The sequence below is a fragment of the Melopsittacus undulatus genome, chromosome 9 (assembly GCF_012275295.1).
Source record: "Melopsittacus undulatus isolate bMelUnd1 chromosome 9, bMelUnd1.mat.Z, whole genome shotgun sequence".
Taxonomy (NCBI): Eukaryota; Metazoa; Chordata; class Aves; order Psittaciformes; family Psittaculidae; genus Melopsittacus; species Melopsittacus undulatus.
This window is the reverse complement of record NC_047535.1, coordinates 26,945,440-26,971,326: the sequence shown is the minus strand read 5'-3', so window position 1 is coordinate 26,971,326 and position 25,887 is coordinate 26,945,440. Positions and strand designations below refer to the sequence as shown.

The 25,887-nt window shown below is 46.4% G+C and overlaps 2 protein-coding genes across 3 annotated transcripts in view; one reads left to right on the top strand and one right to left on the bottom strand.

Annotated features, from left to right (window-relative positions):
• The first annotated feature begins 1,488 nt into the window (after window positions 1–1,488).
• Window positions 1,489–25,887, top strand: part of CEP15 (centrosomal protein 15) — a 33,949-nt gene continuing 9,550 nt past the window's right edge. Inside the window, exons 1-5 of one of the 2 annotated variants that reach the window (XM_005149390.3) lie at window positions 1,489–1,554; window positions 3,013–3,094; window positions 3,810–3,933; window positions 8,635–8,709; window positions 11,383–15,402. In XM_005149390.3, coding sequence (XP_005149447.1) covers window positions 3,042–3,094; window positions 3,810–3,933; window positions 8,635–8,709; window positions 11,383–11,523 — 393 coding nt within the window. In that variant the 5' untranslated portion in view covers window positions 1,489–1,554; window positions 3,013–3,041 and the 3' untranslated portion in view covers window positions 11,524–15,402. Of the gene's footprint in view, window positions 1,555–3,012; window positions 3,095–3,809; window positions 3,934–8,634; window positions 8,710–11,382; window positions 15,403–25,887 lie in introns of those variants that run through there. The other variant, XM_034066464.1, reaches the window with a different exon arrangement.
• Window positions 22,184–24,106, bottom strand: FEZF2 (FEZ family zinc finger 2). Its single transcript, XM_034066463.1, has 4 exons — window positions 23,324–24,106; window positions 23,092–23,226; window positions 22,859–22,991; window positions 22,184–22,440 (listed from the first exon to the last, which is right to left on the bottom strand). Exons 1-4 carry the CDS (start codon window positions 24,104–24,106, stop codon window positions 22,184–22,186), a joined length of 1,308 nt encoding a protein of 435 aa, XP_033922354.1.

Below are 25,887 nucleotides of genomic sequence, written 5' to 3'. Positions count from 1 at the left end.
GTGCCCCTGCCCATGGCAGGGGGGTTGGAACCAGATAATCTTACTGTCCTTTCCAAACTATTCCATGCAAATGGCATATATAATGGTTTACATAAGGCAAACTTCACTTTGTCTCTGTTCTGTCTGAAATTCATTAAATACTACACAAAAGAAGGATCACTGCCATTACAGAGAACTGGTGCAGCTCAAAGTAGGATATGCAAAACACTTAGGCTTCCCATTGACTTTAGCAAAACAGTAACCATTAGGTTTTCACACCATTAGGAAGGAGGACTGGCTCCCACTTCACTTATTGGAAAGCCCTGTCTTTAAATCACAGTGGTAAAAAATAAAAATAGGATTTTAAGTACTATTTAACCTGACTGCTGCAATAAGCAGAGGTAAGCTGACAAGTACATCAAAGAATTTCTATTCAATTACATGTCAAGAAGGGGATTAATATGAATTTGTTAGAGAAATATAAAATCAGAGAATGGCAAAAAAATAGAGAATATAAAGAGCTGAAGAATCACAAGCAAAATCTTGTGTTAAGAAAGGCTTGTGATGAAGCATCTTTAACACAAGGATCAGCGAACGTGTAGAACAGAAACAGGGAAGACAAGCTTTCAGAGCAGAAATCACCTGCAGCTGCAAATGGGTGTAAATCAGACAACAATTATGACAATTAAGAAAAATTAACTTTCAGCTGTTATGTACTTAGAATTATGTTTTCTGTGAAGTACACACACAAAAAGCGGCTTAACTGTGCTTTTTTCAGTACATTTTGATGAAAGTTTGACTATAAAGGGTTAGAGTCAGCCTCCAACTCTTCAGCTTAGAGGCCTGGAATAAATCTGCTCTTCAATTCCCAGAGGACAGGATCACACCACAGGGCTTGGAAGCGTCGTGGAGAATCTGACTGGCATTCACAGCAAGCTTTCTGTGCCAAAACTATAACGTTGCGCCTTGTCCGGCAAAGCAACAATAGGCTTCAATAAGCTTCTACGTCCCTAGAGAACATGAACGGAATGGGAGGAGCAGATTCTGGAACAGGCAATGCTACCCCCTCAGCCCTTGGGAGTGGGTTCATCGGCGCATCCGGGCTGCAAAGCCCCCCAAGTTCGTCCGAAGTATTGCCAAATGCCCCGTGCGTGTGCTATGGGGACGTTCGAGAGATCACGGCTGCACAACACCCAAAGCGCTGCCACCCGCTGCCGGCTCCCGTCCCATTCAGCCCGACCCGACCCGTACTGTCCCCCCGCCACAGACACCGCCTGGGAAACCCCTCACCCCCACTGCTTGCTGTCCCAGCCACAGCTCCGCAACCCGCCCCCAGCAATGATTGGCCCCTGCCTCCTCCGCTCCTCCAATCACACTGCAGAAGGCGGATCCTGACCTCGCTTGATTCTGCCTACTCAGACGCAACGGGGCCAATCAGTGTCTACGCCTAGACTCCACCTTTCCGGCCGTCTCCATGGCAGCGGGGTTGGGGGAGAGGGGTGTGGGGAAGGTTTAAGGCGGTGTGGAGGCCATGGTGAGTGGTGGTTTTCCTTTTTGAAGCCGGCGAGGCTAAAGGTAAACTGTGTCTTCGTATATATGTATTTATTTATTTATTTCTCTTGCCTGACTTCTCCTCCCTCCGTCCTACAGGATGGTACATTCTGGTGGACTCATAGGTTGGCCTCTCTCTCTTCCCCCCCCCCCCCCCCCCCCCCCCTCTTCCTCGCAATGGTAGGGCTGAGGGCGGCTTCTGCCTGCCCCTTTGAGTCCTCTGGCTTGAAGCGGGAGCGTCCGTCGCGGCCCTCTATGTCTTCTGACGAGGCAGGGGCCCTGCCCGGCTTGCTCACGCCTTGGGCCGCTGCGTGTGAGGTACCTGCCCTGTGGGCGGAGGATGCTCAACTGGCTGCCTCCTTCCCGCTGCTGGGTGTAGGCTAGTCTCCCATAAAGACAAGAAGTGGGTGCGGTTGTGCTCCCCGTGCGTTAGTGTCTCCCGCTGCCAGTAAAGGTGTTACCTGAAGAGTAGAAAATGGGGCCTGGGCTAGCAAACAGCATGAGATTCCCTAGCTGAGGGAAGGAGTGTGGAGGGCATGTGCTGCTTGCTAAGAGAGGGGAAGCATTAGTAATGGGCCAGCTGCATGGAAGTGCTCTTTAGACCGTGGCAAAACATAAATCCTTAGAAAATGGCTCTATGGAGGTGCGTGTGTGAATAACTTGCTTCGAAGTTACATGTGAATGTCTTAACAGAGCATGGCTTTTCCTAATCTTCTCATACTAAGGGATCTTGAAGTTCTTCCACCCTTCAGCATTGCCAGTGTGTAATAAGCTCTTTCATCACTAAACACAGCAACAATGCAGTCATCGCTGAGGTGGCCGTAAAACACTTTAAGCCTACTGGAAAGTGCTGTAGGGTGTCAGTTTGTGTACAGAGGGCAGCTGAGCTCCTTCATAGCTCAATAAACCCCACGATAAGATGTAAGCAATTTCAGCTGTGTTACAGTACTGGAGAGCTGAGCTCAAGAAGTTTCTGCTTAATTTTTCAAGCACTCAAAACCAGAAGTGGTTTAGGAGATAAAAGTTATTTACTTCCGTTGTGCCTTTACTTAAACACTGAACTGTGTCTGTGAGAGGTAGTTATAAATGATACTTACAGGCATAACTCTGTTTGGAGTAATGTGACAAAAGCCAGCAATCACTAATATAAGCAGTTGTACACAAATTATGTGGCACATAGTTTAAGTGTGTGGATGTAAGCATCTGAAACTTGAGAAAGCTTAATGCTAAAATATGACTTAAGTCATATTTCAGTTCTCATGAATTATTAGAATGCAGTAAATACTAAAACATACTGTGAACACTGGTAACATGCATGTATTCAAATCATAATGTCGACATGTCTTGTGGCAGGTTTTGTGTAGATAGCTGATACATAAATATTGTGTGCAGCTTTATAACACAGAATTGTTTAATACTGAAAAGTGTATGTTCGTGTACGCCTTTGGAAGATTTTAATTTCACTTGGTTTTGCTTTTATAGGGTGACAAATCTGGGGCAAATGACTGAAAATGTCATCCTATTTGGCTCAGGAGGTTCACCTTGCTAGAAGATATGAAGAGATGTAAGTAATTGCCTCACAGCAGTTTGTATTGTGATCTTGGGAGACCTCGCTCACTGCACATGACTGTTCTGTGAACAGTGAATCCAAGCTCTTCACAGAACACAGTGGTATTTCAACAAGGGGTTCGTGTTCCAGGAGGTGGCACTCTTCCTTCATGAACTATTGGAATTAGCATATTGCCTTTAAGGGTATTTAGATTGATGAGGTGTTTGACTCCCAATGGTGGTACTGGTTTAAGATCTCCATTGTTAACCTCCTGTCATCGTTAAATTCCTGTTTGGGGAAGGTAATTGGATTCTGTCACTCTATGCCTCAGTTATAGAACTGCTTCTTTGTTGCCCTGTAAACTCAGATAGGGAAGCAAATACAGTAATGATTCAGAAAAATCTTGCTTTTTTTGTAACAAATAGTACTTGCCAATGAGCAAGAGCAGTACTGATCAAGTCACCCCAACCCACCCTGTCTTTCCTGTTCTGAGAGATTCACTGCTTCTAAGCACCTTTAGCATATGAGGACTGGTGGTTGCAACTTTATAGCTTCGTACAAGCACAGCAGGTGATGCCTGCCTTGTACCTTTTCCCTCCCCCAGCACACCCACCCTACAGCTGGCTTAATTAGCCCCATAGTTTAGAGAAAACTGGGTAAGGTAAAAAGGTTATTTTCTAGCTCCTGAGCAAAATGTTCTACCCACTTAGCAAAATGTTTTCCTTTGTAGACTGTCTCAGAGATCAGAACTGCTACAGCAGATGGAGACTTATCTAGGAGACAAAAAGACTAAAAAGACATGGCAAACTCAAGCAGCTGATGCAGCTCATAAAAGGAATGCAACACTTTTAAATGTAAGTTTCTGCAACTACCAGGAACCGCATTGAAATGTCATGGTTATGTAGCTTAGAGCATTAAAAGAAATGTTTGCTCTATAGTTATCAGTTGAATTTTCCTATATACAGTTCCCTCTTCTGGAACTTGACCAAAAGTATTAAATGACAAGTCTTTATTATCTGACGGCATCACTACATATTTCCCATGCCCTTCTTATATGAGCCTTGTGGTGGCAGCTGCTACTGTCTTCTTTTGGGTTTTTTTTAAGTACATGTAGGGATGCAACACATGCTATTACATGTCTGCCTAGGAGAACCTAAAGAGTCTGACAAGACTCACAGTACCTCTACACTTTGATTCAAGATGCAGGGTTGTGTTTTGGAACGGGCTGACCAGTGTATAATGCTTCTAGTCCATGATAAGAACTATTCGCCCACTATGGTTGTGTGAAGTTGTGACAGAAGTTCACAGGTGTAGAGTGACTTCAGGAATCTTACTTGGAAGTCTGTAACAGCAGTGTTTGGTGTTTCTGGCTCTTCGTAGTGGTGATGCTGTTAATAGTGTTAATAGCTGTTCTATATACCTGTTGTTGTATTTAGGTAAGATTTGTGTTTCCTATGTAAATTCAGCAGACGTTTGGGTAATTAAAAAGATGTAGGTTTGATGGCTGGGACTGGAATGATAAAACCTCTTCTGGAACCCCTAGCTTAGGCATCTGAGTTTGAAGAGATTGCAGTTGGCCACTGACGTGACCATACATTTGACAAATGTTTGTGTGTTGTTGAGGAAATAGCAGAAAACCATTTTCTTTGAACTCTGAACTTTGAATTTACTAAGGGTCATATTGCATGTGTTGTGTTCATTGAAACATACAAGTTTTACTCTAGGAAATTGCAAGATTAATTTGTGTCACCAAAAAGTTTTGTTTCTTCATACAAAGCTTGGTTAAGACTTAGAATGTTCACATTTTGGGTGGTTAAAATTCTATTACATGCCTTCTTGGTATTTAAATGGAAGTTACATGTAGGGAGTGGTAGACATAGCAGATCAGGGATGCCTTCAGCTATTCTGTGACAAGGAACTTGGACTGGTGCTTTTTGGGCTGGGACAATCAAAGCGTCTGTACTGGGTACAGATGACAGTAGGTGCTTCCATGAGAGGCTGGGGAGAAGTGGATATGGTTTGTTTATTTTTTTCCATAGTTCATAGAATCATGGAATGGTTTGGGTTGGGAAGGACCTTAAGGTCATCTTGTTCCAGCCTCCTGCTGTGAGCATTGATCCAGCCATTGTGTCTCCCATTTTCCATATGCATTTTATAAGAGATTTTTTATTTCATAAATATAGATTTTTGTAAATTATTTGTATTCTATAAATGCGTTCTCAGTTTACAGATCCAGGCAAACATAATAAATGCAGGTTATATTTCTGCATGCTGAAAGCTTGTTGTATTGGAAATGTTAACAATAGCTCAGCCATATACAGAGTGTAAATATTTCTGCAGTTAAACAGATATTTGCCATCTTCTGTCACATCCTCAAAATTGTTCCTTTCAAGTGTCAAAAATGTTGGTGTTTGTAGGGAAAAAAGGCAAAAACATATGTATCAAAACAAATTCTGTTGCAGGATAAAGAAGCATAAATCAGTTGAAATCTATTAATTTTATACTAGTTTTATCAGGCGTACACTCCTGCAGATGCTTTCTGATAACAGAAGAAAACGTGGGGGGGGGGGGGGGAGGGGGGGAAGCTATGCAGAATAATATATGAGAAGCTTGAAAACAAGACTGATTAATGTGCCAGCTTCAGAATATTGTTCCTGATACCAGGCACTGTACATTTCACAGTTACCATGTGGAGAGTTGTTGATTTGGCCTACTCAAAAATACATGGACATGACGAAGTGTTATTTTTTTATTTGCATTTCTGCTTTTCTGCATGTAAGCAAAATCAGTTGTTTTCAGGATGTGATCATAGCAAAAAGGCATTTTTCTTTCTCTGTGCTGCTTGATGTTTATGCACAGGGAAGCATTTTGCAATTAATTTATTTTTAATCAGTAGAAGGCAAGGAGCTAAGCATTATTTTAATTGAAATTTTTACATTATAAGCACTTGTTTGACACTTGAGCAGATTTGTAAGGGCATTTTCCTTTATGTCTTTTGAGGGAGACTGCAGATGAGGGAAATCTGGTACTTGTATAATGTTGTAATAAAAGTAGAAATCAGACTAGTATTTGCCATCTTATTCATGACATTTGTAAGATTTCTTGTGTTTAGAAATATGTATTACTGTGCAACAGCTTATAACATGAAATAGCAAATAAAGAATATGCTATATACTAATTAGTATTGGGAAGGTAATTTAGACCAAATTTGCTTTCCTTCACAGGCATGTAATTGTAGAATTATTGAAGTGGGAACCTGCCAGACTGATATCAATATAAGTGACAGCTGAATTTGGTCCCCTAAAAGTGATGCATGTGTCATGCGTTCCATTTTACCTCTGGGGAAGGGGCTTGAATTGTTTGTGTTCCAGCCCTTGTGGTTTTAAGAGAAGCACTGCAAGATGCTCTCTTTTTTCAGTTCTGTGACATATTAGATTTGTGGGTGTTTTTTTTCCACAGTGTTTTTACACTGCTGATTTATTTAGTTTTATATTTATGATGAGGATTTATTTTTCCTAAAAAGCTAACTAGTTGTGTAGACACAAGAAGTGCCATCTAATCTTTTAGTAGTTCCAGTTATTTTCTAAAGCATACTACACCTTCCAGCAAAAATTTATTTCACTGTCTGTCATTAAATCAGTATTCTGAATGACAATAGACTGCACAACATACAACTAGAGTGAGCAACAAAAAGACACATCCAATATCTAGGCTATGCCAAAGTGACCTTCTCTACTAAACATATATGCACAACTGCCATCTTCTTTCTTGCCTAAAAGACACTAATTTCCTATCAGCATAAACATTCCAATGACTTTGTGGAGTATATAAGGAAATAATTATCTTGACTGATAGTCTTCCTTCCTGTGAACATTCCTACAGGAATTAGGAGGAAGAAATCAGAAACAAGGAAAATTCTGTGGAAGAGTATGAAGTGGACATAACTGATTGATCCTTCTATTCAGTATGCTGATAACTTCTCCAGGCTCTGTCTGAGCTATACTGATACGAGCTTCATTTTGTGCTAATTGTGGTGTACCTGTGCAAAGTACATGCAACAGAGAAATTCTTTCCTTAGGTTTCTGAAGTCTGTGCTGGCCTCTGTTATTTTGATACTGTGACTTCAAGTGGCTTCTAGTTTTTGCTCATATTCTTCCTGTATGTTTATCCCATTGTCTTTTCTCACCTGAAAAGGATCAACCACTAACTATTAACAAATCTGAGACTGTTCGCTCTTTCTCAGACATCCTTTAGCTTCCTACAAGAGTGTGGACTTTGGTGTAGAAAGGGGAGAATAGTTTCGCTTGGTCTAGGTTGGTAATTATATGCAAGAGAATACAGTCATGCTGTCACAGGAAATAAAGTAAGATGAACACTGTAAATTGAATTAACTGTGTATCAGTAAGTTGAACTTCAACTAAAATATGGCTGGGTTTTGCTTCTATTAATCATACTTTACTGAATTTGAGTCATATTTTTCAAACTAAGCTTGAGTTGAGCACTGTTTGCTTATTGATGTATTCAGATTGGCTATTATTCAATACGAGTAATCATGTTTGGTCTCTCTTATGGATATGCTCCTCCAGAATCTCACTCTTCTTTTCAGCAGCAGTGGTGGTGAATATTTGGGAAGTCCCTTTGGGGAATTTCCTCTCTCATTTAGTTTTTCTGTTGTACTCTTCACACCCGCTCTCTGCTCCCAACTCTGCCATCTGCTATACTTTCTTTCCCCCTCCACTCTGTTCAGCTTTGGCTTCTTCACACCCCACTCCCACGTGCCTTTCTGTCTCTCTTCATCTGCCCACCACTCAATCTCTTCAATGTTTGGGTATGGAGCTAAGCCCACAAGAATGGGTCAGAACTTTAAAGGGGGAGGGTGCTTAGTTCAGGGGGATGTTTTGATTTGTTTGTTGCTCTTGTTTTTCGGTTGTTTCTTCTTTTAAATTATTTAGGCCTTTGTGAATCCAGCACATATCCACTGGCCAAGCAGAAACCCAAACACTGGGGTGGATTTTTTTTGTAAGAAAGCTATGTGAGGTGCATTGTCATCCAAATTTGTCTGGTGAACAGCTTGCTGCAGCTCTACATTTTTGTGCACATGTTATGCATGCATATTAGCAAGTCATCTTTGTCTTGAGAAGTAAAGATCTTGCACATAATTTGCCTAGTTACTTTACAGTTACAGTAGCTAGAACACATAGTTGAGGCTTCATGCAACACAGATAAAACCATTTTGTTCCTCTCAGAACAGAATTTAACTAACACTGTTTTACAGCAATGGTCTTCTGTAGTCATGAAATTTATTCTTGTATCAAAAAGGTACAGCAAATATATTTAGAAACTGTAGGATGCTGGTCTTGCAAGTTGGATTTCAGAACAGAAAGAGGAAAGCTTTACTGTTAATATTCACGCACTGTTCAGCTGTAATGGGTTTATTTAGTTCATTTAAATGTCTTTACATGAGTACTGATGTTTAAATGTCTTTATGTGAGTGTGGATTTTCCTTTTGAAATTACTAGTGTTTGTTTTTAAAATGTATTTTGCCTGTGTTTTAGGATATAGAAGCAGCAGAAAAAAAGCTGCAAGAAAGAGTGCATTTACATCCACATCCCGATACTGTTAAGTTAGAAGTAAGTCCTGGAATTCTGTGTTTTCATTTGCTGTTTACCAAATATTATGCCTTTTTTCCCCCCTGAAGCATGTTTTTAAAGTGAAAATAATTGATCTTAAAATCCAATGACTGGTATAGCCAAAGGCCTGTGTACTGTGTAGCAAAGCTGAACCTAAGTTCTAGGGCAAGGTCCCTAGATTCTGGAGCATTCTGGTGGAAACACTGAGCAGCTTTCAGATCTCTACAAACTTCTGTTTAAAAGTTAAGTCAAATATAAAAATGAATATTGTGAATACCAGGAGTTTACTGTTTTTGTTATGTCAGAGTTACTTGGTTTGTTTTATATGGTCATCCTGTTTTCAGTTTGCCATAGATTTTCATCTTTACATTTTAGGGTCAAGAGTTTATCAGTATGAACAGGGATATTTTCACTTCTCAAACTTATTTTACGGTTGTATGGAAAGTACTGCTACAGCAGGAGCACTCTATTTTTACTTCTCAACCTGTAGTTCCTAAAACATTTAAAGACAAAATTTTGAACAGCAAGTTACTCTGGGCACCAGATATTATCCTGATACAGCATACTAAGTTCAGTTCCCTATTCTCAACACTTTTATCAGTATTATGCAGTGATGAATAAATGATGAGGCCAGAAACAGTGCAGGGAATAGGAATTGGAGCACAGCTCTTCCTGATGCAAACTAAACATCTTAACCACAAGGCCACTGAATCAGATTCCCACTTGTGTTTTTTGCATCAGTAATTTGTGGGTTCTTCATTGTATGGTGGCTTAGTTTCCACGCGCATAGTAACACAGAGGGTCCCACACTGATTTGAGTGCTAGGGCACTGTCAAAGGAGGGAAAAGGTACAGGTTTTAGCACTGTCAGCCTGTGAAGAGGGGTGGTTTGTACACTAGTTTCACACCTGCTGGGCAAGTGTTGTAATGCTTAGGCTATTACTTCAATGAGAGGCATCACTTCTTGTTCTGGTTACTGTTAAAAGTTTTTTGTCTGTCATTACATTTTGTAAACAGCTTACTCATATGATGGTGACAGGGTGCACACTGAGTGTGACCATTTAGTCAGGGTTTTCCTCATTTTTTTAGAGATTTTTAGGCAAAAGAGTATACTTTTTACTAGATACGTATTCGATTATGCTAAGAAAGATGCCAAGGACCTAATATTGAACCTATTCAGAAGTAATTTTAGACTCCTCTGGAGTCATCTGGATCAGTTTTGGACTGCTACTTACTCTGGCCTGTGTTAGGTGTTAAACTTGTGGTGTGTAGACCAAGATCTGTGCAAACTGGAGAACACAGAGCAATTGCTCATGGTTGCAGAGATGTCTACGTTCTGCAGCAGCGGTTGGATTTGGGAGAGAACAGAGTTACTATTTGAAGGAGAAGATCCTATTTCAGCCTTTTTTTATACTTCTACAGAAGAGTGCTATAAATAATGGGAAAAGAAAACTTTCTTTCATGGTTTCAGATTTTTGTGCGTGCTTTGTTCCAAAACACTTCTGAGCATATTTCTCTCAGCCATATATGTGCCTGTATTAATATACTTTGAAAGTTATGGCTATAATGGATCCCCAGCTTGCTAAGTCGGAGTAGTTTTGTATGACAGCACATATGCTTGTCAAAAAAGATTCTTTGAGTAAATCTGTTGAAGAAAATATTTTTGTAAATCTGCAAGAGCCATGGTTATATCTTGAGTTACATGTAAGGATCAAAATGAGTAGTCAGGAATCCAATACCTCTGCAGGGAGATGTTCTGTTCTGTGGTACATTGCTTCTGCATTGCATACTTAGGTAAAGAAAAAATGGCTTAATGCACCATAAATGTTTCCTACTACGAAGTTACTTTTTTTATGAATGGACATCAATGTCTAAAATTACTCACATTGGTGGATGGATTGAAGTGTTGGCTTGATACAGTTCTTTGTTCACATTATTCTGTAGAAAAATATACAAGGCACTAAATTTTTTCTTCAGAATCCTACAGAGTTATCCTTAGGATACTGACACAAAAATGATGAATGGTGTGTCCATTGCACAGGTAAAAAGTAGTCAAATCTATTACTCAGAGGCAGAGGCTAATGCAGAGAAGGGCTTAGATAATCCATTGTGGTTTTCATAGACCACAGGATAAGTATGCAGGGGTTTTTATTGTCTTTTTGGTTTGTGAGACAAATATTGGAGCCAATTACTTCATCAAGTGATTTATCACATCAAAAATTTTACTCAAATATTGTGAACCACATCACAGCAGCTTTTCTAGGATAACCAATTTACATAGCACTTTGTTTCTAACATTAAACAACTTTTTCCCGCTTCAAAAATTAGATTCCACTAACATACGTACTTAAATGTAAAAGCTGCTTTTGGAAAAGCTAATAATCACAGAAAATACTTTGTTAAAGGTACTGTGAGGGTTTAAACTGATCTGTTGCTTACCACAAGAGGGCACGTTCAGTCACTTCACAGTTCATGCTGCAGAATGTAATCTTTCCAGGCTGATATTTTATATCATATAAGAGCTTTGAAATTTCATGTGTAAGTACGTTGTTCTTTTCTGAATTGGTTCCCTCAGAAAGCAAGATTTGCTAATGCATTGCATATCTGTATTGGTTTTGAAACAGGCTGACACAGATTTTGACATGAAGTTTATTTTTTCTTCTATCTTTCTCAGACTCTCTATTGGGCATCAGTAAAAGATTCTCTTCCCAAGTGGGAAGAGTTTCTTTTAGGAAGAACAGAAGTTCCTATTGGTTTTAAGAAAACGAAAACTGCAAAACAGAACATAAGCTACACAGAAGATTCACAAAAATAAACACTCTAGTTTCATTTTGCTTTGCAATTTATGGCTTAAGCAGACAAGATCATCCAGATCAGGCAACAGGATATCATGTAATGTAAATCATTGAAATGAAAATGAACTCTATTGGGTAATTTGCTTCCATTGCCATGTTGTATACACTTTATTTTTATACTGTATTAGAGCAGCAATCCTCAAAGGGGCCTTTAGGATCAAAAGTGAGAAACACTGGTGTATAGAAACCCACCAAGGCAATTGCTTTTTCAGTATGAGAAGAGTTTTAGGTTATTTTTAATCCTCTGCTTCTACATATAAGTGTGACAAGTAAAGACAGATTCATGCATTATCTTTCTTCACTGCAGTTATCTGTGCTGTATGCCTCTTTGTTCATGAAGGAGAAAGGAGGGATTTACTATTAACAGGAAAGGTGGGCTGTTTGCATCAGCGAAGCCTTGTTTTAGCACCAGGAGTCTGTGTGAAAACCTTCAGCAGAGCAGTTGTAGATGGAACACCTTGAATTTCAGCATCTTGTTTTCCCTGAGTTTTGTCATTGCCACTTTCATCACTCCTACACCTCACTCCAGTCACTGCTGCTTCTTTTCCCGACCTCCTGCTGCCTGCTTTGTGTTTCCTGTCTGATGGCTGGGTACAGACAAGAGGAAGTAAACAGATCTCTAGGGGTTTCTGCTACTTCTTGGCTGCTCTTGATGCTGTTTTCTTCCTGTTGACGTAATCTACAAGTGAGAACTTTTGCTAGGCATGAAAAGTTTGGAAGAAGCAAACTGAAAGGTAACTGGCAGTGGCTGTAGAAGAAGCTGAGGAGGTAGTAGTTTAATTTTCAACCACTGAACAGCTCCTCAGCTTCCTCCTGCAGAGGTGCAGTGTGAGTGACTTTTGACTGTGCAGTGGACTTAGCTTGGTATGAAAGTTTAATTATTCCAGTGCGGTGTTCTTTAAAGTATCAGCTCAGTGAAAGATCCCTCCAGATCTGGGACTTGGCCTACAGAAATTTAATCCTTCCTCAGCCAAGGAAGCTTAGAAAAAGAAAATTCTTTATTTTTTTAATTTTTTTTTATTAAGAACCTGGACTTGAGTAAATATATTGTTAAATTTTAATCTCAGGCAACATCCACCCCCAACCTGAAAGTAGGAGAGAAAAAAAATCTGCCAGTGTTTGAAGATATAAAGATGTAGTCATTGCAGATTTTGCTAGGCTACCAGTGAGCTTCTTTATGCAGCTCCAGGATCCATAGCACTAAAACTTACTATTAAAAATTACATTTTTATGTAGCATAAAGAATCACTGACACAGGAAAGTCAAAACTTCAGCTGTGACATATAATCATAGTATGTTTTCGATGGTAATATTAAGGGATCACTTAAAACTTTTACTATTGAAGTGTCCATTAAAGTGGTGAGTTTTTGCAGAAACTGCCATCTTAGAATTCTCCTGTTGAGTGGGTGTTGGTGTTTGTAACAATAACGTTGTTTTCATAATATGTGATGGCAGATTAGCACGCTTCTCTGCAGTGTTGTTAACAGTTGTAATTAAGGAATAAACAGTAAAGGGTGTCAGTCCGATGACAATTTCATCTATAGTGTCACAATACAAAATGTCACAAAATATTAGAACTGTTATATAACTACAAAAATATCAAATTAGGCTTTCATCTTACAAGCAGAGAAGTTAGAAAAAAACAAAACCTGGCATAGAGACCGTTGCAGTTTTATACCTTCTCAGTGTTCTGTCAGAGACAACTTGGTAATATTGTCTTCTGTAACATCACAGTGTGGTTCTCAATCTGATTTAGTGGGAATGTCTATAGTTCTTAGAATTGCAGAGTTCACATGTAAAAAGCGAATAATTGGAAGTTATTTGCTTGAGCAGTTGAGCAGACAAGAAGGGAAAAAGCTGTTATACATGTTGCCCAGAATGAGAGGATGGGTGAGCAGTTAGTTGCTAACAAAGACTAGGATTCTTCCTGGTCTTTGCATCCATAAGAGAAAACACTTGAACTACAATGTGGCCCCATAATTATTTATACGTGTGAATAATCTGGGTCTTTATCTCTTTGGACTCCACCTAAATGTGGGGACACAATGCAAATGCTCACTATCTCCTGGCCCCTTTTGATTTCCCTGGAAGGAATGTACACTGTGTGGCTGGCTGACTTGGCTGCTGGGTGGTGAGGAGTTTGTAGTGTGCTCTGACAGGCACCTGTGAGCAGTGTCAGTGTAGATTCCATGCTGCAGTTAGCTGCTCAGAGCATATTTCTGATTATTTTGTTGTTATTGGGCAAAGAGATTAAAATAGAATTACCTTCTTTTTCTGCAGCACAGCTTTAGAAGCAATTGGACAAAAAGTGCATAGAAAATTATATTGGAACATGTCCAGAAAAGGCAAAAATTAAGAGAGACATTTAAAGCAGGAGAGTGTATAGGTGACTGCTCTCAGAGGTGAAGGCCTACATGCTGGCCTAAGGTCTGGGGTACTTATATACAAAAAGGCAACGGCACATGCCTGAAGCAGTGCAGCAGTGTAGGGGCAGGGCAGCAGGGATGCTGAGGTGCAGGAGTGTGCATTGCCTGGTTTGGCACAGACCATGGGGCAAGCAGTGGGAGGAAAGAGCTACACAGGATCTCTGTTCTACTTTGATCTGAGTGCACAGTTTAATTGCTACAGCTGAGCTAGCTTGCCACTTGCCTTTCTATAGAGATAAATTGAGAAAGCAAATGTTAAGTGTGTTTTCTAAAAAAAAAAAAAACCCAAACCAAACTCCCCTAAACTGTTTGATACTAGTATGGCTTAGTACCAGCTTTAAATGAGATCCTGAATGGTTATTCTTTACCACATTAAGACTGTAACTTCTATGCAGTTATATCCTATCCCAAGCTTTTATACAAAATGTAAAGTATATATATATATATATATATATATATATGTATCTTGTGTCATTTTCTACATATCTTGGGTAACTATTGGGGTGCTTTTTCCCTCAGAAGATAGCCTCTTGCTCTACATTCTTTACTTCCTGCTTTCCCTTTTGGATTAAGATATATGTATACATAAGCTACAGTGGTCCTAAGAGCCTATTGCTGCTTGTGCTTTTCTGGTGGCTGGGGAAAAGCAATTGAGAGAAGAGCGGTGAGGAAAACCAAAGGGTTTGTCTGCTTGTAAGTTAATCTTTGGGTATCTTACAAGAAAAAATAATTAATCACCCTTTTTTAGGTTTATGCACAGATGAGTAACCACAGTACTAACCCAGGAGCACAGCCTGTTCACCCATCTTGTCACCTCTCCCATCACATTCCCAAGCTTTTTACTTTCTCAGTTATTCTGGCTGTGGGGGCAGTAGCAGAAGGCATGTTACTTTTCCTTCAGATGAGAGATTTCTTACTCCGCAGATTCTTTCTCAAGCCTATTAATTTAATTTGAGAGTACATATGAAATAATAAGATGGTTTAGACACATGATGTTTGACATTTACTATGGTAACCTCTTGTCTGCATTTATGAGGGGTTGTATAGGGAGCTGGATTTTAGGCTGAGCTTAAAGTTCTTAATTTTTCTCTTTTTCACATAGAGCAGGTCAGGGATGTAGATGCTCAGCTTGAGCTTGTTGGTACTGGAAAAATTAGAAAACCAAATTTGAAATAGAATGTACTTTTAGAGGTTACATCTGAAAGAAAACACTATTTACTCCATAATGGTAATTTTCATAATATTTTAATAGTTGTGTTCAGATACAACGTGACCTTAAATATCACCCCAAATGCAAGCTGTTTTAACATATTTGTAATGCAGAAGTCTTCATTACTGTAATATTCTGTTTGCTCAAGGATTATAATCCATCGATATACTGTGTTACAGTCCAAATAAAGCTTTGATCCTATAGTCACTGCCTCTTTGATTTCAGTGTTATGTTACATGTGTGAGTTGGATGTAAATAGGTGCCTGCTGTAGCCAAGTGCATGGACAGTGATTAGGCCAGTGCTAAATACTTTGCTTAGGTATGGTGTTTGTTTTCCTCTGGTCTGAAATATTAATCTGCTGAGTGCAAATTAGAATCTCAGAAGTTGACTGCTGAAAAATCCAAATGTAATGAATGACATTTGATTATTTGCACTTTTGTTATTGTTTCACAGTAACTGGGAGCTAAGTCACTACGGCTATGTGATTACTAGCAAGCTATGGATAGAGATACTTAAACCCTTGACAAGAAAACAGGTGGAACAAAAAAACCCCACAGTTCTTCAGTGCATCTTCCTCCTGTGTCAGCCTCTTTGTCTTTGCCATAAATAATGTGATTTAATTTGGGAATTTGCCACTCCCTTTAAACACAGCTGAAGCAGCTCATGAAACTGCACCGCACTGTACCCATTGTGTGTGTAGTCCTCCAGTTGTATCTTTCTCTTTGGAGTTTCTTTGAGTACGGATAGGGAGTATGCTCACTTCTTCCCGTAAGTTTTTATCACTCGTGATGATGATCTTAAAAATAAACGTGTGGTGTTCTTTCTCCCTGCTCTCAGTCATATCACCTACCAGAAAGCCCTAATAGGCAACAAAAATAGTGTGAGACTGTATTTACATCACACTTTTGAAACAGATTCAAGCAGAGCCAGCTGCTGGAAGATTATTTTACAAATATATTGCGACTTAATAAAAGGAAAAATTAAGTAAATTACAGTCTCCTTGACGAATTACATAGCGTGAGGCCGCAGTAAATTAGTACCTGCCTCACAGCAGGGTTGAGAAACGGGATTCCGGTTTCCAGGCTTCCATGTAGTTTGTGTGCGTTCCCAATAGTCACGGTGCTCTAACTGTCGCTCAGTACAAGCTTCCGGAGGATAATTTGTTTAAGCGAACCACACGCCTGCAGTTTTGTTAAGCGCGGTCTAACCTGAGCTCTGCGGAGCCTGCCCAGGGGTAGGTTTGCTCCAGGCTGGAAAAGCCCGAGCCAAGCAGCAGTGGGAAAGGAAGAGAGTGGGACACGGAGACATAAAAAGCATTGCTCTCGTTTTCTAGAACGAGGACGAGCGGTGGGAACGGGGGGTGGGGGGAGGCGGTCCTCGCCGAGCGGAGCCGGGACTCCCGGGGAAGCTACCGGCAGCGGGATAAATCCCGTGGAATTGCCCGTAACGATAACCGCGACGGTGGGAAACGAATCTGTACATCTACTGGGGAAGGATTTCTCTGCGTGAACGAAACTATCGCACTCCTGTCATTTGGGAACGGTGTTTAGAGCGAGCTTAAACAGCTGGTTAACTTTTCACACTGTTTCCCGGCCGTTTCCGGGTCCACTTGGCTTTTTCCTCTATAATCAGCTTTCTTTTGCTGGATTCATTCAGTGATGCGATAATCCAATGTTGGTAATATCTCAGTTCATTAACATAATGAATCAGAAGGAAGAGGCTGATTATAAATCAGAAAGCTTCTATTTATGTGAAATATCTTGGCAACTGGCAGCAGTGAGGGAGACGGGAGAAGGGGTAGCAGACAGTTAACGGGACTTGAGGAAACCGCTTGCGGGAAGTCTCAGGTGCTCTTCTGAGGGATTTCATCGCCTCAGCCTTTCCACAGGACAATCCCGTCCACCGCAGAGGTCTTTCAAACGCTCACCCCCGTTGCAATTGGGCGAGGGTTTTGCTCCCCGCCGCTGGTAGCGGGACGGCGCAGCGAGATGCGGATAGGACCGCTCGGTGGGGCCGGGGCTACTCCCAGCACCTCGGCTAGCAGTAGGGAGAGGTGAAACAGAGTGCCCGGACTTTGCCCATCAGCTGGAGGGTCTTCTGCTCCATATAAGCAAAGATGCAAATGCTTGTAGGAAAAGTCACGTTTTGGTGTTGTTTAGGGGTTACAAACCCAGAACTCTGAGAGCAGCCCCTTCCCCTCTGCTCCACATCCAGCAATTCGTTGTCCCCGATGAGGGCAACAAGGCGTTATCCCAACTAAATACGCTCTTCCCGGGGTCACTTCAAATCAGCTTTTTTTTCCCGAGTTTAAGAGTACTCATGGCTTGAAACACCCACGCCAGAGAACTGTTTGTGTTCTCGATGTCCCGGGGCTGAGTGCACCACCTGAGAAGGAAAAATAACTCTCCCCAACACAGAGAGCACAGGTGTCCACATGCACCTCGTTTAAATGTTTTTAATTGAGGGCAGGTGTTGCCATGATTCAATCAAGCAGCTCTAAGAGAGAAATAGGAATAACGTGTGCTTGTGGCATTAGCTCAGGCAGGGTTAGTGGTATGAGTAGGCTAGGAGTAGTGTTGAAAGGTCGGATAGGTTTCCTGGAAGGTCATGGAGGACGGTAGAAGCAAGCTAGTAAAGAGTTTTTTCTCCTCTTTATGTGTCTTTACTGAGGACTTTAGTTATGACACGGGGTCACCCTAGAGAGTTGCAGAGCTGGTGGCTGGGAGAAGGTAGGGTGGTAGTGAGGAGGTTAGGAAGGCAAATGGTTTGGGGTGAAGCTCGTTGTGGTGTAAGACCTGCGCGCCGGAACACTCGAGAGAGTGTGGGGTGAGCATGGGTCACCAAGCAGCTCCCTTGCAGCGCACCCCCAGGGTAGCAGCCGCTCGCGCCCTGTGCCTGCACTGCCCCCAGGTGTCCCTCGGTGTCCCGCCCGGGATCGGAGCCGGCTGTGGGCGCGGCCCCGATTCTCTGGTATCTGAGGTCCACACCTGCAGGGGTGGCGATGGGTGTTAGGGAGCAGACTGGGGAAGGACCACAGGGGCTGAGCGGCGGGAAGGGCTCAACCTCGAGAGGTGGCTCGGAAGCGGAGCCCCTCCGTGACATGAGGAATGGGCCGGCACCCTCGAGGCCCGGTGGCTCGCTCAAAGATAACGCAAATACTCGCGTAAAACGGCTTAAAGCGGCAGAAGGACGAGTCCTGCGGGCACCTGTGCGTCCGCGGGAACCCTGCGGGTTGGGAAAGGCATGTGTCAATTTAGCTGTCGTGTTGACTTAAGCGAAAGTGCTAAGCCATTCCTAAACCTAAGTCAATACAGACTTAAGCCAAAATTGTTATTAACGAGCCCTAATCTGATTTAAGAGCCTCCGAGCGAGCCGTGTCTACACGAGGGGAGAGGAGGCGCGTTGCCTTGCGGTGCCCGGTCCCTGGGGGGGGGGGTCGGGCAACTGCACCCCCGGGAGGAAGGTGGAAGGCGGATTCGGGGCGGCGCGGCCTCCCGGGGAGAGCCAGGCCGCTGTTGTGCCGCCTGGTGATCTACCTCTGCGGGACAACCTCACAGAGCTGTTCCCAGCGCGGCGGGCGTGGGGGTCCCCTTACGGGGGAGCGGTGTGGGGTGAAGCTGAGCCTCCTCCCAGCCCTGACCTGGGGTGGTGCCGGGTACCGCAACCCCGCTCTCCGAGAGGGTCATACCGGTAGATTATGGGTTTTTTCCCTATCCCAGTGGGGCAGTTGAGCCCTCCACTCCACCCCCCAGTGGGGGCCTTTCTTTTCTTCCCCACCAGCTTTGAGCAGCCCTGTTTCAGATTGGCCTTTTTATGTTTGATATAAAGAATAGTTGTTGGCCAATTCCATCTTTTCATCGCTGCTCTCCAGGCCCGGGTCCAAGCGGCTTGTCAGATGCTCATTAACTCCCCCTTTGGCTCTTTCCAGTGTGTCTCCTAAGCTCATTGTGCCAAGAACTAGCGCTTCTTTCTCTTTACACGGCTCCCTTTCTCTGCTCCATCAGGGAGACAAATTACTTTCCAAAAGGGATCGCCAGGGATGGTTTAATGAGAATTTCTCTAGGGCTGGCCGTGGAAATCAATGTAGTTAACATTCGGTGCACTTAATTGGACTTTTCTCTTCTGCCTCCTTCAAAAAAACTCTGAAGCTATCCTGTTAATCTCTCATTTGTAATCAATTGTGTTGACTAAACAAAAGTCTAGGTCGTCCTTTCTTCCTGTCCCAGACAATCCTTTGTTGCCTCTAAATGCCTCATTCTTGAGTGCTCCTGGTCTTGTAGATGGGTCCGATTTTTGACAGTTCATTATTGCGCTTTTGTCCATTTAATCTCCCTTGCTGTGTTTTGCATGTGCATGCCTTAATGAGCTCCGTTGGCAATTAACATGTTTCTAGCAGCAAACTGGTTGCTCAGACGTTTGGAGAGCGGAGTGCAGGGAAAAGGGCAACGCAGCTGCCTCCAGGTTGTTCGCTTCCCGGTGCCCGGCGGGGCGCACCTGGCTGCTGCCCGGTCCCAGGGACACACCGGACCGGGCCGAGCCGAGCTAGGCGGGGGGTAACCCGACGGTGCTGGCTTGTCGCTGTACGCGAAGGCACCTCTAACCTCCCCCCCCCCCCCCCCCCGAGGCACCGGCCCTGCTCAATCTGTTGTGTGCCTGGCTGCGGTGCCGAGAGAGGGGTTTCTGTGCGGGTTTTTGTGTTATTATTGAGGCTTGCTGGCAAGAGTGCCGAAGTGTGAGCAGTCGTGGACAGCAGAAACATCTTGTGAGGGAGAAGATAATTGGAGGCTCTGGCGTGTGTGTGTCTGACAGAACCGCCCCTCCCCCGCGATCTGCGGCTTGTGTGTGCCGGGATCCGGGTGAGATCCCGGGGAAGAAGGAGGGGGTGAGGGGGCCGGTGGCGACCGCTTCCCGGTGCGCCCGAGGCCGGGGGACACCGGAGCGACGCCGGCGCGGGACGGGCTGCGCTGCCCACCACCACCGGGGTGACCCACCGGGCCGCCGCGGCACCCGGGGTGCCCTAAGGGTGCCCGCAGCCGTGACGGGGATGCCGCTCCCCCTCTCACAGAGGGCTCTGTAAACAACGCCGCTTTTTATAAGGATACGAAAGGAACGCGCTTCCCTTAATTCCCTTCCCGGGAGCAGGTTTCGCGCTGCTCCCGCCTGTCAGGAGCTCTGGGGAAGCAGCCTGCGTGCTGTCTGGGGGGACCAGCATTGGGCGCCCGCCTGGCAGCACAGCTCTACCCTCCTCCAGTGCCGCTTTCCCCGGCCCTGGCAGCGGGACCTGCTCCGCGGCTGCTCCCGAGCTGCGCACACCCCGCCGCTCGCCGCCTCCGGGACCCTGTCCTGCCGTGTGTCCCCCCGCACAGTGTCCATTCAGAGGAGAGGGGTCCCTTCCCGACGCCTCCGGAGCGGGGGCTCTCCCGCCCCGTCTGCTGGGGAGAGCCGGGCTCGGCTGGCTGTTCGCAGCCGCGATCCGCCGGTGAGGGGCTGAGATACAGCCCCTTCCCTGCTTGGGGACGGTTCCCCCCCCGAGGCTTCCCAGAGCAGAGACTTACAGCGAAGGGGTTCAATTTTTCTTATTTCTTTCTTTTTTTTTTTTTAATATAACCTGAAACTCTCCCCAGATCTTGTACAAATTCCACCACGATCTTTCCCCTCTGCCAGGACCACGGACATCCTTTCCACTCCTCACCCGACGCAAACCATCCAAACGTTACTTCTGGTACTTCAAAATGCAAACCCCGAGCATCCCTGAACTGGCCCCGCTCCCGCCAGCAGGAGCAGGGGCCCCGGCACCCCCCCGGGCCCGGCCCGCTCCTCGGGGAGAGCGGAGCATCGCAGCCGATTAATGAATCCCGAAAGCCGGAGCGAGGGGTCGCCTCCCGAGCTGTGCTTGTCCTTGCCTCCCACCGTTTAGCTACTCAATTAAGCGGAGAAAGGTGAACTCCCCGTTACACCGTCCCCAGGCATTTTGGTGCCTCGCTCGTTCCCCTCTTCATTGGCAAGCCCGGCCCTAGCACACGCACACGCAAGGCCGGCTCCAGCTCCTTACTCCGCTTAGAATAATATTGTTCCTAACGACGTGGCCGGAATAGACACTCGCATATTAAAAGTGAGGGAGGGGTGGAGATGAGAAGGGAATATTTAGTGTTATCCAAGCGCTTGATTATCCATATTCTGATCAAAAAGAGTTTCTGAGGCCTGCTGGGAGTGATTAGATTAATGTAATGCGGTTTGAAGGGTCTGTGTTTTCTCTCTTAATTTGGGTCATTACTCGGAAAGCAAGCGTGAGATCATTTTATCTGCATGCAGGGGAAGAGAGTCATTCAGCAGCGGATTTAACACGCCGCAATGAACCGACCCCGGGAAGCAGCGCTGGGAAACTCCGAACCACCCTTCGCGCAGCCCGTCGGGGGTCCCGCAGCGGCGCTGCCCCGTTCCCGGGGGGCGGCAGCACAAGGAAGCCGCCCGCTGCCCTCCCGCCCTCGTTCGGTTTCCTCCACAGGGCTCGGTGGGCCCCGGGGCGGCAGGGCTTGGCTCTCCCCGCCGTCGTCCCGGCTCCCGGAGCTCCCGCAAGCCGAGTATAGCCGGCGGACAGCTCTGTTGAGCCCAGTCACAGCTCGGACCGGGGCCGAGGTGGGAAATGAGACACCTGCGAAGGGTCGGTTTATTGTCCCATGATAAGATAGATATAGATATATATATATATTCCTCACTTATTCGAGCGTACATTTAAAATGGAGATTTACAGACACGGATAAAGAGCGCTGTCCTGGCGGGGGGCGGCCAGCCCGGCCCCTCCTGGCCCGCTCCAGCGGCGCAACGCGCCGTTTAATAAGATTCCTCTTATATACAACTGCGGCTCGGGATCGCTTGCTACCGGCGGCTGAGCTCGCTGGGGAAAAGAAGAGAAGCAAAGGCTGGTTTGGATAAATAGTGCTGGCCTGGTGGAGCAGGTCCGAGTGGGGCGGCGTGCGGGCCCCTTAGCTCTGCCCGCTGCGCCCAGGGTCCCGCGGCGGAGGAGCGCTGGAGACGCTGTCGTGCAACTTTCGGACGTGCTTTTTTAAATCAAAGTTTCTGCAAAATCCTTTCCCGCAAGTGACGCACGTAAAGGGCTTCTTGTCATTGTGGGTGTGCATGTGGAAAGTCAAGTTATAGATCTGGTGGAAGGCTTTGTTGCAAATGGTGCACTTGTACTGCTTCTCCCCGCTGTGGGTCAGCTTGTGGTTCTTGTAGTTGCCTGCGAGAAAGGAAGAAGGTGGAAAAGGGGGTTACCGAGGGTGCCCAGGCCGCTCGGTGCACAGGTAAAGCCGTGCAGGACGGGGCGGGGGCATTAGGAAGGGTCTCCCCCCACCCGCCTTGTCAAACTCGGTTCCTGTCAGCGCGGAGCAGCGTGCAAGTGGCACGGCACAAATGAGAGACAGGGTCAGCCCGGTGACCCGCGGCAAACGGAGGGGCTCTGGATTAGGACCAAGGCCCGGCACCTCTCATTTAAAAAGCATTTAGGGAGAACCATCAGCGGGGCCCAGCGATGCAGCCCCGCTTAGAGGGGAAGTAATTGGGAGCGGCGGCTGCTCCGGCCGAGCCGGGCAGGGCTCGCCGCGTCTAATTTCCGCTAACGATGGGCAAGGGCCCCATCCCATCCCAGCTCAGCTCACCTTTCTGGTGGAAGCCCTTGCCGCAGAACTCGCAGACGAAAGGCTTATAGCCGGCGTGGATGCGGATGTGGGTGTTGAGCGTGGAGCTCCTGTTGAACGCCTTCCCGCACTGGTTGCACTTGTGGGGTTTCTCCTGCAACCGGGGGGGGGGGTAGACGAAAGCGAGAGGCCGGTCAGGGGGGGCTGCGGGGGGCGGGGGCCAGCCGTTTCCCCCCGCCTAGCCCCCCACCTACCTGGGTGTGGATGATTTTGTGCCGGCACAGGGTGCTGGCCTGGCGGAAGCCCTTCCCGCAGACCTTGCACACGAACGGCCTGGCCCCCGTGTGCACCGGCATGTGGCGGGTGAGGTTGTAGTGCGCGTTGAATACCTGCGGGGAAGCGCCGGGAAGACGAGGTCAGGCCCGGCCCGGCCTGGCCGCTCCTGGGGTGCGTTCCCCCCCTCCCCGTTGCCGGCGCCCCCCTTACCTTGCCGCAGACCTCGCAGGTAAAGTTTTTGGGCTTTCCCTCCGCCGCGCCGCCGCCGCCCCCCAGCTTGGCGTGGCCCTTGGGGGGGCCTCCGCGCTCCGCTGCCGCCGCATCCTTCATCACCTGGTCGAGGTGTCCCGGCAGCCGCTCCTTATGGGCGAAGGGCGGCGGTGGTGGCAGCTTCTCGGCCGCCAGCCCCGCTAGCTTGGCGTTTTCCAGCAGGAAAAGCTTCTGGTGGGCCGAGAGGCCCCCCGGCGGCGGGGCGCCCAGCAGGCCGGCGGGGAAGAGCTGTCCGTGCAGGATGTCGGCCGGGTGGTACGCGGCGTCCAGGTAATTGAAGTAGTAAAGGGAGCGGGGAGCGGCCGGCACGGCTCCCGCTTGGTGGATGACCTGCGGCTTGATGAGCCGGCCGCTGGGCTGGCCCAGGGCGAGTTCTGCCTTGCAGCACACGCCGCAGTTGGCTTTGCAGAGCCCCGCGCCGCCCCGCAGGCTGCTCTTCCACAGCTCCGAGTAGCTGAGAGTCTTGGAGGGCACCTCGTAGCCCAGCGGCGGGATAGGGATCACGCAGGGCAGGGGTGAGCACAGGCTCAGCGGCTTCTTGACCGGCTCCGACTCCGGCCCTCCGTGCCGCTGCTCGAAGGCTGGCTTGGGCTCCGACGTCTTGGCCATGATCCGCTCGATGGAGAAGGCCAGGGTCTTGGAGGGGTTAGCGGCGGCGGCCCTGCCGTCGTGCCGGGGGCAGGAGGAAGGCATGACCGTCTCCAGCGACCCCGGGCTCGCCATGTCGCTCCACCGTGAGGGAACTTGGTGTGAGCAGCGAGTCGCTCCCGCTCTCGGCTCTGCATTCCAGAAAAGCCAGGGAGACAAATCAATTTAATAAGCACCTTATTCTCCCCCCGCTCCCCCCCCCCCCCCCCCCCCACCGGCACCCCCTCCCTATTTACATTTAAATGAACATATCCAAGAACAATGGCACGTAGGGTACCAGATTACTGCTCATTAAGCGGAACACGCTAAAGTAACATGCAAGCTAGACCTTGTTAGTATTTAAAAGAAAAAAAAAAAACAAGAAAGAAAAAGAAAAGTCTCCCCCAGCCCAATGCCACCCAGCCCAGCCCCACCGATGGCCGCGGTGCAGGGGATGCGGGGGGCAGGTGGCACGGTGAGGGGCGCCCGGGTTCGGTTTGGGACCACTTACCTTTGCCCAGCGCCGGCGAGCCTCATCCAAGCAGTGCAGTGTGGCCACCGTCACATTTTGATAGCAAACATCTTCCTGAGCGTCAGATCACGGTCTCGTACATTTAAAGCTGACATCATATGAAGTCACTTGGAGCAGAATGACATGGGGATGCCACCATGGATCTTCCCCGAGCCGAGGCGCCGGGCTGGAGCGCGGTGGGCTGGGGCAGAGAGAGGAAGAGGAGCTCCCCCCCCCTTTCTCTCCACGCACAATTTCCTTCCAGTTTAAGACGCACAAATCGCTCGTGTGCGAGCTGCGTTTTTTCCTCTCTCTCTCCCTTCTTAAAAAGCAACTTGCAAAGCAGAGGAATCGTTTTGCATGTGGCAAATTAGAAGGCAAGTGCGATTCACAAGTTGGGTGGAAAAGAGTGCTCCAGTTCTTGCTGGGGTTAGAAGAGCCACTCCGAGTGAGCGTGAGGATTTTTTTTTCCTTCTTCTTCTTTTTCTTTCTCTTTTTTATTTTTTTTCTTTAAGAAGGGGGAGAATGAATTTTTTTCCCTTCCTAAAGCAACTACCACGCAACCATGCTCGAGTTATTTTGGCAACCCATCTGCAATCAGCTCCGTTGCAACCGAGCTGGAAGATAATTAATAAATTGTCACTTATCTGCGAGCCTCCCCAGCATGTATAAATTAATAGCCAACCCATTAATTAGGACAGTGTATTAATGTTAATTAAACTAAGTTTAATTCCACCCCTCTCAGGGTAGCTGGTGATTAGCCTTAAATAAACGCGGAGGGAGTCGAGTCCGGGGCTGGGTTTTCGCTGCTTTTTAAAAAAAATAAATTAATAAATAAATGAAAAAAAAATTTAAAAATAAATTAAAACATGGCCCCGTGCGCTGCGAACGGGAGGTTTGCAAATTGTTACCCCGAAAGGTGCCCGCTTCCCGGGGGGGGGGGGGGGGGGGGGCAGCTGAGCGGCTCCTCCTTATAGCCCTGGTCGTGCCCCCCACCCCCCCCATCCTCCCTCTTCCCCAAAATAGGTGACGCTACATTACAGTGCCTGGATGCTGGGGGTCCTTCCCTTCCTCTCTCTAATTAAAACGACTTGATGCGGGAGGGGAGGATTTGCAGAACCCTCAGATGCGAGGACGCGGGCATTGAGAAAGCCCCGTGTCCACCTGGTTTGGGGGGCCCGGCCGCTGCGGTGCAGCACCCCCCTTGGCCCCCATTAGCCGCCCGTCCCTCGCCGGGGCTATTCAGCCGGACCAATTTCCCCCCAGCGATTCAGGGCGCTCAGTTCTCTTTCACTTGTAGCCACTATAGCGCTGCGTGGAACCTGGTTTTGTGTGTTTCTAAAATAAAGGGGAGGATTAGCCGGGG